Source organism: Uloborus diversus, chromosome 1 (genome assembly GCF_026930045.1).
Source record: "Uloborus diversus isolate 005 chromosome 1, Udiv.v.3.1, whole genome shotgun sequence".
Lineage (NCBI taxonomy): Eukaryota > Metazoa > Arthropoda > Arachnida > Araneae > Uloboridae > Uloborus > Uloborus diversus.
The window spans coordinates 29,051,141-29,067,110 of NC_072731.1; the positions used below are offsets into that span (position 1 = coordinate 29,051,141).

At 31.7% G+C, this 15,970-nt stretch overlaps 1 protein-coding gene across 1 annotated transcript in view; it reads right to left on the reverse strand.

The window, feature by feature from the left end:
• LOC129234330 (location of vulva defective 1-like) overlaps nt 1-15,970 on the reverse strand; it is a 196,802-nt gene that overhangs the window by 165,364 nt on the left and 15,468 nt on the right. The window contains exon 7 of the mRNA XM_054868323.1: nt 3,765-3,924. Within this exon, the coding sequence (XP_054724298.1) occupies nt 3,765-3,924 (160 nt within the window). The remainder of the gene's footprint in view (nt 1-3,764; nt 3,925-15,970) is intronic.

Here is a 15,970-nt window from a genome sequence, read left to right on the forward strand (position 1 = left end):
AAGAAATTGTAAATGAATGTTTCCCTGAAGGACTCTTTTGAATTTGTTCCCTTTTATAAGCAGATGATTTATTTATTTACCTCAAGTTTACCTCGCCAACGTCAATGAAAAATACTTCATATTGATGCAACTTCTCCAGCCACTTTGCATTTCATTATCAATTTCTTCTTTTGATAAAATCTCATAGAACGGTTGCCGAAGCTTATGCTTAAATTAGTCTAAATTTTTATCATCGAACGGAGTCTTAAGAAAACTCAAAAACGCGAAAAGTCAAATTGAGTAAAGCATAATAAAACACCAAAGCATGTTCTCCTCGCACAAAATGTGTTTCATGAAAAGAAAACAGAATCTTCAAAATGTAATAACGTCAAAAAGCAACACAATTATGGTAAATATCTTTCGGTATTCTATTTTTCAATTTGTAAACTTATTGAGAAGCAAGTAAAGCTTTGAAAAATCATATCCGAGTGCGATCACCCCATCGCAATAACTACAAACATTGTTATTTTAATTGGGAATGCAATCTTTCTCTATATGTTTGGAAAACTTTTCTATAAGTCTTAATTAGAAAGAATGTGGAATAATTTAAGGAAGTCATGAATATCGTCTGGATCCCCTTTTAGAACGCGAACTCAAGTGTTCATTAGTGCTTGATGATCAAACGATCGAATATGGATAGGGCATAAAAGCAACCACGCTACACCGAATCAAGATTAGTTCAATTGAAGGAAAAGCGAAAAGAATGAAGTAAATTTTGTTCAAAAAAAAAACTGAAAGTAAATTTTAAAAAATGGCGAAAATTATTTTTATGGTAAAGTTGTTATAATGCCAAATTTCTACAATTTTTGTTGTTGATTTCGTAGTTCGATGAAAATATTCCCATGGGTGAGAAATATAAGAAACAATTCTGTTTCGCATACGAAAAAGTAATATTTAATGAAAGAAAAACTTTGAAATAGGCAAAAGTGCATCAAACCACATGCACTAACTATTCTGGTGTTATAATCTGAAATACATTTTTTACCATGAAAAAAGGCAAACAAACTTGAAAATTATTTCACTTGTAATCAAGGTCGATTTTATAGCAAAATATTTAAAATACTGTAGTCTGGAATGTTTATAAAACATGCAATAAAGCAAGTTTTTCCTTTTAGCCAAGATAAAGTCTGACCACGAAGAGTTGACTCTTTACTTCGCCTTGTTTCAGAACTGTTCATTTTCGTGAAGGGGCGATATGGAGAGGAAAGTTAAAAAACGGAATTTGCAAATGCGTCATTGCTTCTAGAGTTTGCGTACGTCACCTTGAAATTTACGAAATTGGTCAAACAGGTAAAACGTTTTAATTTTGTGCGGTCAAGGAAGATGTCTCATTGGGCAGCTCACATCCCACGTAAGTGAGCGGGTCTTGTTTTTACTTCTTTCAGCAGCAGTTATTCAGAGATAACAACGCCTCCTATAATTAATATCAATTGAAAATTTGCAAGAGTTGGGTTGCAACAAAGAACGCAAAGATTATCATTTTTACTTTTTTGCCAACTTAATGCAGTTATTGATGCAACTTAAACCTTTCAAGTCTAAATAATCGCATGACGAAAAAATACTGGGAACACAGTTTTCTTTTCATATCGCCAAAATGTTGCTGAACTCCAAAATATGGCATGCGTCTTTTCTTCCTTCTCTACCTATTTTAAGAAATGGACTGGTTTTCTGAAATGACTGACAAGGGTCATTTGAGGCAGTGAGAAGCAAATGGATTGAAGTAGAGATTTTTGAAGTTTTGAGTAAAACGCGTTTAAGATCAGATCCTAGGCTTTCATTGATTTTTTTTTCTAAATCAAACTGTATACCGGAACCTACCAGGACTATATCTTGCCCCAAGAAAGAGGAGGGGTTCACCTACCATTTGTACTGGTTATCTCCAAATTTTTAATTTTGCCACTTGCATCCCTTTGCTTCTCACTTGCTCATTTGTTCGCTGTCGAACTATACCTAAACACGCTAAAAATCAAAAATTATTATCGGCTTACTATATAGCTAGGCCATTCCCGATAATAATTACTTAATTCAAATTAGTTCCCCCTACTCGCCACTAGGACTCGACTGATGCATAGGCCAGGCCGATCCGTCTGCGCCGATGGTTCAAAAATTTATCCATCGGTATCGACATCGGTGACTGATGCTAACTTAGAGAAAACATCGGCTCAACGGCCTTGAAAAACATCTAAATACCGATGTACTCTTGACGTTGACACTAACCTTCCAGTGGATGCAGCAAGGGAGGATCTGAGATTAGTAGGAGTAATGACTCAATTCCTACGTGCACATAACCTCAAAAATAGGTCATTGGCGCTCGTCTACGCCGTTGGTCGTAATCAGCTGAACCTCCTGGAGGTCGAATCTGTCGTTTGAAATTGGCTCCAAAGTCTATCACAAAAGAACTCACTTTTAGCCAGCTGGCTACTTTTGTTTGACTTTGCCCTGCCTCTAGTCTCCCAATGGCTCTCCATCGTAGTTCTGCAGGCAAATGATGCCTGGAAGTCATTGTTACAAAATGGCTATCTCGGATTTCTTATGGCCGTATGATAACGCAATTTACAGGCTTGCACTCAAACGTAGACTTCTTATGCTCCTCACAGATGACGCACTCCAATTTCAGCGCCACTAATTTGCAGTTTTATTAAACAACTCTTACTCAGCAACGTGTTTAATTTTTACACGGTTTGGCTTATTTTTGAGAGAGTTATCGCAATTTTTGTGATTTTTCCTTAATTTATGATAACTAGTGTAGTTTAAATTCGTTGAGATAAGTTCTTTTAATGAAAATTGCATTATGTACAGATTATTATTGCTGCATTTCTTTTTCTTTGATTCCGAGCTAACGATGTCTGACTTTGTTTTTGCGCATCATTTAATTTTGTGCGCTCACTTAAAATTTTAGTATTCTACTCATTATACTCCCTTTTCTAATAATGTCATATTCTTTATATTAATAACTAGTAATTAGAAGCACATTGTTTACGCAACTTAAGAATTTGAAGTCATTATTTTGAGATGTTGATTTTATATGAATATTTTTGTAAAGTGAGGCTTAACTAATGTAAACGCTCGGGCCGATGGCGGCGTTCCATTTCGGAACGTTAGTGCTTCGTTCCGCTATTTTATTTGTAAACACTTTTGAGTTAGAAGTGGCAGATTCAAATTTGGATGTGCGCTATTTTGATATGAAAGTGAATGAGTGAGTACCGGCAAATAAGGAATAAGATCCACTTTGCTGTAAAAAACCTGGCGAGAAATAAGGGGATGGATTGGATATACACGGTTTAGGTGGTAAAACCAATGTTTACACATTAGACTTTAACAGTAGATAATAAATCATTTCGAGAAGAAAGAAATTCATGGATCCATAGGGCTTATATTAGAGATTCTGAAAGCGGAAAACAAATTGCTTTTTCCAAAAGTAGATATAATTCATTTTTTAAGTAAACTCTTCAAATCTGAAATCTCCTTCTGTTGCTGAAGTGATTATTCGAAGTAGTAGTTCTTGACCTAATAATTTACAGATTGCATATATATATACGCTTCAAATTTCTAATTGAATTTAGAAGGTTTTTTTTAAAAAAATTCCTTAAAAGATTTTTTTTAATTAAGAAAAAAAAGAGATTTATTTAATAATTTTAATAATGTTTTAAATAAAAATTTAGATTTCTTTTAAATGGTAGAGAAAAAAAAGAAGTCTTTTTTGGAAACAAGGTTTGAAAACATACCTGCATTGGTTGGAAGATATTTGTCGAGTTCTCTTCGATCCATATATTGGAAGGTGCATACGACACCTCAATATTTAGACTAGCTTCGCTTTGGTATATGGAGTTAAAAGCTGTAGCATTCGGTTTGAACATACCTCCAGATCGATAAATATACAAAATGCTAGAAATTAAAAATATTTTGAGTTATTACGTTTGAAATTGTGTAACTTTTAACAAAATTATCTTTACTCTAAACTAGAGTATGTTTTGTAAGTTAAAACCAAAGATAGATAAAAAAAAATGCGTGCGGTAGCTGTTGTTGTTTTCCCCCCTCATTTTTTATGTAACTCTCTTTAAAAGATAAACGGCTCTGATTACTCTTTTTATATTTTTCTACCTAAAATACTTACCTACGAAATATACAAAAGTAAGGTTCCCATCAATTTTGCAAATATACAGCACTGTCTATTCTCATTGAAATCTACATCGTTGGAAAGAAAAAACGTTTCTCTATTTTTATACATATTCGCCATCTTTTTCTATACCTTGGTATCAACGGTGCCTTAACTTCTGAAAAGAGTGACATCTCCTGTCACATCAGTATTCGTGTTGGTAGAGTCTCAACAATAACACCAAGTTTTCAAGTGGCTGCTCATTAGATATGCAGGGCCCGATTAAGATATCAGGGGGCCCAAGGCCATATGTTTGTTCGGGGCCCCTGTGTGGTTATTTTACGATTTTACCTTTCGGCAAAAACAGTTTTAGCTTCTGGATTTTAAAACAATTAGCCATTTGGGGGCCCCTAAAAAGTGGGGGCCCTAGGTCATGGCCTAGTTGGCCTATTCAGTAATCAGGCCCTGTAGATGAGAGATTAACAATGTTATATTGTATAATTTCAGCTTCTTCGTGCAGAACTGTTACATGTCTTGTGTTATTTAAGCCTTGTATGAGAATATAATGATATTTCACACGAGTTGTAATAAAATGTTTTTTCTCTTTTGCACCTGCGAGGAAAATCAGTTCTACGTTTCGAAATTTAGAAATTAAATTTTTTTCACTCCACCCTAAAATGAAGGTGGCCTTGTTTGCTAGTCGAGTAGATTTGATTCGAACTCGCGTAGAGGAGAATTCGGTAAAAAAGATTTACGGAATTTTATGATTCAAAACACTTTTACTGGGTAACAAAAAGTATTTATTCTTGTTGGGTGATTGTTAATTGGATTGTACTATTATTGTATAAAAAATGCAATAATGATAAATAGCAGAAGTTATTAAATGTTATGTAATGAATTATTTAAATAGGAAACTAAACATATAACTGATAAGTAATTTTAGACTCTGCGTTTAAAATATTTAATTGTGTGCATTTGTTTTGCAAGATCGTATGAAGATGGAAGAAAAAGTGGATTTTTTTGTTTATTTTGAGATTTTTGGAAAATTTAAAGAGATGACTCTATTGAATTAAAACTTCTAGTAAATAAATTTGATACCTGGAGTTAACATTTACACATTCAAGTATTTTCAAAACTATGCATTTTAAATTTCGTAAAAAAAAGTTTTAAAAAAAGTCAATTTTTTGCACTTTTGGAAATTTGGGGCGAATTTGGAACTTAAAGATATTATCCTAGGAGGCTACAATTTTAACCTACTTATTGATGGTAAAAGGAAACTTTTGAGACCCCAGGCGTTTCTAATTTCGAAAATTTATTTTTTTCCACTTCATCCTAGCTCCTATGATACGAACTATTTACGAACACTTCACCCAATAGGGTAGAAGACTACTAAGATAGCTTGAGCACCTCGAAGCGATTTTTCGAAAATTCGATTTTGTTCTTTTCCTATTCCAATTTTAAGAACATTTTACCGAGCAAATTATCATAACATCAGCGAGTAAACCATAACGTGGACGCAGGGCCGTGCTTAGGGGTGGCAAACTGTGCGCTAAAATATTTTGAAGTTTAGGGGCCGCTAAAATATTGCAAGATAATAAAATAGTTGTATGTGACATTGTGCCACTTATTAGTGTTCGCGATTGTATTCTGAAGAGATAAAAGAGATAGAAAATTTGTCTTTTTATATATTTTTAAAATTTATTCTTAATTTTTTACTTTTAAGAGAAATTTCTAACTTTTATTTTTTATTAAGAAAATTGTAAATTATCATGCAATAAATTCCTTTTGTGTCATAGATTTTCGTTGATCATTTTTGCAATGTTTGATATTTTTCATCGCGTGTGCTGTTTTCTTCTATAATTGCTAGAAGTAACTGAAAAGGCAAATAAATAAAGGACAAAAATTTTCCATCTTTTTCCGAACGTTAGAGAACTTGAAGTTAGATTCCAATTTCGTATTTCATACCCCCTCCGGGGGGAGGGCTGAAATCAACGCTGTTTCGGGATACGAGGCTTTATTTCATCAATTACACTTCTTTCGGATTCAAAAATTTTCTTTGCAACCATATTTTGTGTCATATTTTTTAACATTAATTTTGTACTCACTTATAAAAATCTCGAACTAATTCATACAGCATGAAATGCTCTCTTCCTTAATTGACTACTTTCTTATTTGAAAAATAGTTATAACAAAGTTCAGTCACAATTTTTCCTGTAACATCTCTTCGTAGAAAGGGTGTAAAGAAACAATTTTCTTACAAGTCAAATGATGAGCCAATTCACGATCCAGAGAGAAATTATCGCATAACTTTTTCAGCACTCTTCTTGATCAAGCTATTTTGTCCTTTGAGGAACGCTTTTAATAAATAAGTCTTCTAGAAAAAATTTGGATTTATTTGCAATGTTCCAGCATTAAAAACTTTGGAAGAGCAGGACTTAATAACTTGGCGTAGGAATTAGACGATGTGAATGGAACTAATTTATGCACAAAGTTAAAAGTTCTTGTAAATTTCATTCCATAAACTAAAATTTCAACAATTAAATATTTGTTTGAAAACAGTTTTCAGGATGCTTTGTAACCAGTTTTCAGGACCAAATGTTGTAACTGCTCTCATTCTCAAAGCTTAATTAAAACGTATTTAAGATCAATTATAACTAATGCTCGTCTTAAATGCTTTAGCACTAATATCGATTAAAAATACTTAAATATTTCTTTAGATTTTTCAAACTTAATGGATCGATTTGCTGCTTGAAAAGCTAGAAAAGCTAATCTTCAGTAGATTTTTTTTTATGTATATCCTAATTTATTTGTCTATAGATTTTACTTTTTCCGAAATAAAAGTTTGTTTTCGGCAAATTTTGTTGCGTCTGTTTCTTTTTTTAAATTCTCATAATATAGCAATTTTAGAATAATATGTCAAAATAATTGTCAATTTTCATGTACTCAGGTTGGTGCGCGTTGTATTTTACTATGACGAAATGTGTTATGTTTTAGGAGAGACTAAATAAATAACAATAATGATTATTTATCGACTATTGAAACAAATTTCACACAGGGCCGCTAAAACTCGAAGCACGCTCCTGCGCGTGGACGTGCAAATTACCATAACATGGGCGAGCAACTTAACATAGCAAATTTACGAGAAATTCATCATCCATTATTTGTAAATATACAAGCGAACCAAATGACCTTTTAATTTTCTACTACGGACAAAGCCGTGCGGGTACCACTAGTACATATATATATATATATATATATATATATATATATATATATATATATATATATATATATATATATATATATATATATATATATATATATATATATATATATATATATATATATATATATATATATATATATATATATATATATATATATATACATTGGGGTGCATCATACGCCCCGTCAATTTTTTTTTCGTTTACAAATGCTTTGTCCCTAAGCTATTTTTATTCTACATACAAAATTAATAATTTGTGTGAAATTTTTCCCACTTTGAACAATATTTATGTGTGCCACCTGACAGTTGAAAGTTACGAAAACTCAGAAAAATAACAAATTAAGCAATTTTTTATATTTATTTAATTACTGAGAGAATTATTTGATTTCCTGAAGCAAATTTACAGTATATTTCGTAATATTACTTTGATAAATATTAAAGTTCGGTTTAAAAGTTAGTTTTTAATCAATTTTCCTCTTTTTGCGAAGATTTGAGAGTTGTTTTCGATCATGCTCAACTGCTTGTAATACATTCTGGTAATGATCTTCTGTTTTGGCTGATATTAAAAAGTCATTGGTCAGCTTTTTTCCTCGCTCAGCACAATCGTTTACTACACTGATTCCTTTCAAATTAGTCTTTGAAGTCTGATAGGAAATACAATTTGACCACGGTTTAACATCTTCCGCCATGAATTCTGAATCTAACTTCAAAATTAAAAATAAAAACCAGGAATCAATGCCAACAAAATCAGACAGTGTTGATGATAAATGAATTTGTGTTGGAAACTGGTTTTCCAAAACCCATACCAAATCTGTGTTTTGGATTAGAAAGATTAGCTGTTCTAATACTAACATACTATCAGCAAGATCACGTCGATCTGCTTCAGGCAATTTATCACTCCATAGTGCTAGAGGTAGTTTCTTCTGTCAGATACCAAAGGCGATTTTTAAAAGCATTAATTGCACTTCCAGAAATTTCTGAATTAATAATACTGTATTTTGTAAGTAAATGAAAGAATTGCAAGTCATTCCATGGTGCATAAAAGACAGAAGTGCATGTCATCCACCATGAACTATGTACCAAAGTGACGAAATTAACAAAGTTTCTAAATTTTAAAACTTTTTGATGTGTAGTTATTGTTGCAGTTGGTAGTTCTTGGATTTGATGTTAAAATAAGCAAATTTTGATTGAATAAATTAATTTTTCCATCCATCGTGCTTTGTGTAAAGCTTCTGGGCGTTTAAAATTGGTTGCAGTTATCTCATTTGGATCGTTTACTGAGAATAAAAGACAAAGTTGAACAAATTCTAAGTATTCACCTCTGCAAAACAACATTTGATTTAGCTAATTTGATAACATTGTTTTTGCACTCGTCAATTAATCTTTTTGCAGACTCACTGAATGAACTGTCATCAAATTTGGATAAATTTTTAGGTATATTAGCGGTATATCTTTCTTCCACAAACTGCAGTAATGTATAATGTTTGTCAAATCTTTTAAACACAAATATGTTTGGTGACTTCGACGCTTCAATTTTTAAATTGTCAAACACATGTGACAATATAATTTCTCCAATGTGGTACGCAAGCTGATCACAGGAGCGCTTTACCCAAACGCTCTTAAATAGCTACACATGCTGCAGTTATATGTCCTGTATTAGAAGCAGTTGTGTCAAATGACACATTAACTATTGAGTCAGAACAGTTCCATGAATTTAGCAAAATAGTTGTTAAATTAGCAACGATATCGCCGTTTTTTTTTTTTTTTTTTTTTTTTTTTTTTTTTTTTGTCTGTTCCTGGTGGATATGCTGGTACAACAAGAACCTTAACTTCATACGAATTACCCACTATAACTGCAAGCTTTTCTTCTGCAATATTTTGATTTGTTAAAGTTGGTAAGAGTTTAGAATGCCAGTGCAAAGTTGCCAAATCATAAGCATTCCATTGATCTTTACAAGCTTTAGCAATGTCTCTGACACTTGATCGTCTTGCTCTGTCTGTTGTTGCATATGATGCTGAAATTTCGGATGAATCACCATCAGCTTCTGCTATTAAAACTTTAGTGTATGAAGCTTGCTGTGCTAGTGTCATTTTTAAACGTGTTGCTAATGATATAACATCAGGTCGTTTTATAATATCATGTGGAATAAAAGCATATGTACTAGTTCGTACTGTACGAGGATGATTTCTGGTATGAGCATTTTAAATCTAATCTCTCGGATCTGTCTCATCACTTGCCTCACTTACATCACTATTTTCATCTCTTTCAATTTCATCAATAATAGCTGAATTAAAACTTGTATTAATGTTGCTTGTTTCCTTGACTATTTTTTCATAAAATGCTGCTTTTGATATTTCACGCATTTCCCGAAGCTCAATTTTTTGCTGTAATATTTTATCATGTGAACCAAAGGTTGCTAGACGATCACTTTTAATAGATTGAAGAAAAGCTAAATCTTCTGAATTTTTTATCAGGCATTCTACACTTTTAAGTCATAATGAAAATGTTTTAGATAATTCTTCATCCATTTTCTTTACTTTATTAATAGATTTCGTTGTATTTCTTCTTTGAAGAGGAATTGCTTTTAATTTTGTGTTGTTTTCATGAAGTTTTAGTATTTTCTCACAGGATTTACTTTCAGTAATCATTGGAATGTTTGCTTTTGCATAGAAATCAGATATTTTTGACAAGACAAGTTTGGAAGACTCCCATTTGGTAAGATTCCGATCGGCACCTTTCTCAATATGATACATCAAGCAACGAAGCACTTGCAAGCTAGTGGGTAAACATGAACCCTTAAATTCTAAGTCCTCTTGAGTTATTCCACTTCCAAGTCCAAATACTGTTAAAGATTGTCTGGTTTTGACTTTTACCTTTTGTACATATGAACAAGGCTTTGTTTGTGGAGAAAATGTCACTAATTCAACAGCAGCTGGTTCACTCATGTTTATTAAAAGTTTTCAAAATATGTTACTTTTAAAAATTCATGCACCTTATGAATTAAAATAGAATATATTAACTTATTTAATTAATTTACAGCACATATGCATAGAATAACAAGAAGAAAACTTAAAGAACTAGCATTAGTAGTTGTATGGTAGAAGAAAACGGTAGAAAGTTGAAAACAAATAGTGAACCTGAACTGTTACAATTACAAAATATGTTATGGAAAGTTACTGAAAAAATGGTAACAGTTAAAGTTAACACAGGTTCAATGTAAATTAAATAATTTAAAAATTATTTACCAGTATTGCACTTTGAGTCACGTTTTATTGTTATAATTGTTCATTGTTATAATTGTTCATTTACCTTAAAAAAGAAACTTCTTGCTTGAGGTGGAATACCTAAATTAATTTTGATTTTCATAAAAATTCACAGGAATACTATCTAGTGGTATGAGAACATTTTTAAATTAGGGACAAAACAATTTTAGAATAGTTGGGCAAATGATGCACCCTAATATATATATATATATATATATATATATATATATATATATATATATATATATATATATATATATAAGTTAATGTTAAAAATTAATGAAAGTTTCACAACCATAAAAGTGCAATTTCTACTTAAGTTCTAACACCGTGAGAATTAGTTTTTTTAACCATGTCCATAACTAGTTATTTATCTTAGGCAGAGAAAGAAAACTGTTATGAAATATATTCCATCAGAAGACCTATTTTCATTCTTAAATGAAAAAATCCTCTAACTACCACAGACTCTGGTTGTTATAGGTTCAAGTACGTCAAAGAAAGTTTTTAAAAACTTAAACACTAAATAGAAGAGCATTTGTTTTGACGCAAAAGCATAACTTTGCAGGTTTCTGTAAGGTTGTTAAAGCAACAAAAGTTTCACAGCAATAACGATCAATTACAACATAGTTTCAAATGAAAGGTGGAACTGTGTCCATTCTTTTGAATTCCCTCGGGGTTTCCTTTCTTTTAAAAAAAAAGTAGGGTAGACCGGGGCACGCTTACGCAATGCCCTTTTTTCAAAACGAATTATAACTGGAGAGCCAACAGCCATAACAGATTTTTATGCTGTTTCCTAGCAAATATTCTCACAAGTTTTTGAGCATTAGTCGAGCTTGGGTCTAACCTGCAGAAAGGATAATCTGTTTTTTACCAAGTTGAGTAAATTTTGTGTTGAACGCTTTGAAGCTTATTGTGAATAAATAATTCTTAGTTAAGAAAAAACAAATATATAAAAATTAGCAGAATTGTATCTTTTTTTTTCTTCTTTTTTGAGTATTGCACTTGTATGGACTGAAACTTTATTAAATTCTTTTGCACGTTAAAAATAAATCCAAACTTGGTGACAGTTCAAGTTTACGCGTCGACGTCGTAGCACCTTTATGCACGTTTTTACTGTATCTTACTTAAACATGCCCCTGACACTTTTTTCGCTCGAAACTTTCTCAAACCTCTTTAGTATTTTCCGGCTATTTCGTTTTGAAAATTACCATTTAGTTTTTAATTAAGTTACACATCCGTATTTTATAGCTTACAATCATATATAGTGCGCTGTCTTCATGCCCCTTCAGCTTTAATTTTATACACTATATAAATTTGCTTTTTTTAAGCGATGGTAAGACAATATGTTCAAAACACTAACAGAACCACGTTAGGTGTCAAAATAAATATGCGTAAACGTGCCCTGTGTCCGGGGCATGTTTACGCAACCGACTTGGGCTCGAAAAAAAAATTTTAACTGTTAAAAACACAAACTTGAGCAACAACTGAATATACCAATTTTTACTCTTAACTTCTACATAAAACCGCAATGCCTAAAATTTCCTAAGTTAAAACATAAAAATTAGAAAATTCATTGAAAAACAAATCCACGTAAACGTGTCCCGGTCTATCCTAATATATGGGTTAACCTTTAACTTCTGAACAAAGGTTCATTACATATTTTACTAATGGAGAACTGTACTTTGCTCAATCCATTTGCAGAAATAAAACGTTTTTATGCGTATATTTGCACTTTATTTCCAAAATTGTAAATTTTAGCTTTTAGTTATAATATATGAGAATAGAAGGATCCATTAAAGCTGAAGAGTTTGTTTGAACGCGCGGCTAATCTCAGGAATTACTATTTTGAACTGAAAAAGTATTTTTATGTTGAATAGTCCATTTAATGAAGAAGACTATAGGCTAAATAGCATCACGCTATGACTAATAGAAGTGGAGCAGCAATAAATTGAAATTAAATCACTATATTTTATGATGCATTTTTTGTTGCATCAATAGCTCGACTTTTTGTTGCCCGAATAGCTCGGTCGGTAAAGCGCTCGGCCAGTGGGTCTCGAGTTCGAACCCGACTGTGGGAGGGAAGATTTTCAGCATTTATTATCCGGCTCATTTAAAAATTAATTAAGTTAAAAAAAAAGGGTTTTCAATTATGTTTTGTTGAATTTTTTTTTTCGATTTTCTTATTTAACGGAAAACATCAATGTGGATTAGGGTGTGTAATTTTTTACTATATATATATATATATATATATATATATATATATATATATATATATATATATATATATATATATATATATATATATATATATATATATATATATATATATATATATATATATATATATATATATATATATATATATATATATATATATATATATATATATATATAACAGCGTGATGTACTTAAAATAGTTCTTTAATACATTTTTGTCTTATTAACGTGGGTGAAACCACGGGGCACAGCTAAAAATAAATAAATTAAAGTATAAATTGTTTCTCAGTATTATTACTGATCTAGGAAACGCTGGATATGTTTGCTAGTGTATCATAATATGCAGAGAAATTCGGAATATCACGCCTCGTTGGTTATAACGCCCCAGTAACTATTTCATGATTTCAGCAGTTATATTTTTTCATGGGGTGTAATGTAGTGGGCTTCTTCGTGGTGCACTCTGGCTATTACTAAATCCACTACAGCTGAAGAACAAAGCTACATAGAGAGGAACTTTTTACTCGTTTTAAGGTCTTCATTTTTAATTTTTTTGCATTTTACGTTTATACGTTTTGCATTTTTACTTTTTATGTTTTACATTTTCGCATTTGACCTTTCTGCAGTTTACCTTGTTACAGTTTACCGTTTTACATTTTTGTATTTTTACATTCTGTTTCACTTCTTATGTATTAGTGTTGAGTGTGCTATTAATGCACACTCTATTCAACGATTTGTTTCTGTGTTCAAGAGCTACTGCTAAAAATAAAAAAAATAAAATAATAATGATATTTATTTCACAATTTCTGATAGGTTGCATTTTAAACGCAAAATCGAAGTTTCATTTGTTGTTTCGTTGTATAGTTGAGGCAAACCTAACCTGGCAGCATTGAGAACTTCACGCAGATCGTAATCAAAGCATTACGATGCTGCGAGGTTAGGTTTAGTGTATTTGCTGTTTGAGACAGTCTGCTCCAGAGGAAGTACCAATAGGTGCTTAAACATAACAGTAAATGAAAAATGTAATTAAAGGACTCGGAGCAAAAACGTAATAAGCCACACTTTTGAAAACAAAATGGGTTATTTGGTTTACATGCTGCTTTGATATTCTGTCTGGCTGTTCATTGTATTATTTGGTGTAAATTCCGACGCATGGCACCACTGAACATCAAATAATATTAGTTCTCCGAGGAAATAAAAGCTGTTTTTGGTGAAGAATATGTCGAGCTATTTGCTAACCTGGGAAGCGCATGTCATGTACTTGCAAGAACTCGCTGAATTTAAAGTATTTACCTAACTATTACAGCGATGATTCTTCTTTAGATTTTGATGTAGGTGTTGAAGATAAAGATTATCAACCTTCAAGTCATGATTCATCATCTTCAGAACAGACAAGTTCATAAAATAACAATTAGTGGCTAGTCATACTACTGCTGCAGAAGTTTCAGATAATTATTGGCAGCAAAATAACGTACATTAAATTCTTTCTTTTTTTCAAATAAACACTGTTTTTTGAGTTCTTGAGTGAAAATTCTTTCTGCTGAATGTTTATTTAATAATACCATAAAGAATTCTACATAATTGTTTGTAGGAGTCAACATTGTTGTAACCTTATAGGATGATGGTGTGGCATGTCATACTATTGCTCCTTAATGTTAATCAAGGTTAGTTTTCTTCAAACTTGGAAACACATTGAACATTGTGGGGCGCCAGTTGACTTATCAGCTTTAGTGTTTCGTTTCATCTCCAGGAACACATCAAGCTTATTTATCAAGCATTCATTAAATGGAGTTTTCAACAAAGTGCAGTTCATCAGTTTGTCGACCTGCTGATATTTTCACTCACTTGAACCGAAGTACAAGGCGCCACTCAAAACAAATGAGAAATAAATTAATTTGAATTTTTACATCTTGAATTCAAATTGTATTTTTCGCAATCACGAGTGTATGTATGTAGGCGTGTGTGTTTGTGTGTCGGGGGTATGTGTGTTTGTGTGTAGGATGTGTGTGTATCTGTGTGTAGGCATATGTGTTTGTGTCTGTGTGCAGGCATGAATGCGTGGGTAGTTGTGTGTATGTGTTGCGTGTGTATGTGTAGGTGTGTGTATGTGTTTGTGTGTGAATATGTTTGTGTATGTGTGTGTGTGTGTAGTTGTATATGTATGCGCGTGTGTAGGACATGGATGCAACCTGGAGACGGCTTTCACTAGAGAAGCAGCATCGTGAGGATCTGGTCGACGGTGATGCTGTAGAGGGTGGCGGGGGGAAAATAAAATGATAGCACATCAAAAAAGTCAAATGAAAGCAATAAGCAATCGTGATTGCTCAAAAATTTAAAGATGTGAAATCACTCCTTCCATTCATTCCCCCGATAAACTACAAGTACTATAATAAACTTGAGCCCAACAATGAAGTAAATGACAATGTAACTGAATTATTATAGTAAAAACATATACGGTTTAAGATATTCTAGAATTTTGTGAAATTTTTAAAATTTTGAGTCTATTTTGCAGGAAATTACTTTAAAATCATTTTCACATAGACAACAAAAAATCACTTTTTTTAAAAAAATAAGTAGATTTTTGGGGCAAAAATGTGACAAGTCACAGGATGAGTGACTTCACGATCAAAATTTTTATTTTTCATAACTAAAACTGGAATAAACGTGACAATGGATTATGTCATTTGGAGAAAAATATATCTGGTTTTAGTATTGCAAAATATAGAATATATAAAACCAAAAATATATATATATATTTGCAGAATTTTTAAAAAGTTGGAAACTGGCCTACTGAAAAATTCACATCATATGGCATTTCACATTCTTGCCCTGAGACCTTTAATTTAAAATGGAAAAATGAAAAAAAAATCAAAATGTTTTTGCACTAATTGCCACTTTGTAAGTACAAAAGTTTAAAATTTTAAAACATTATGGATCATTACGGATATGAATAAAAGAAAAATTTCTTAAGAGAAGACAAAGAATTTATTTTAATGTTAAAACAGAGTAAAAAACAAATAAAAAAGATAAACGAAAGAAAATGAAACATTAAATAAAGTTAAAAAAATCAGAAGAGGATTAATTTTGAACTGAGATAGGAATAGGACATTGATATAAGGAACACTTGATGT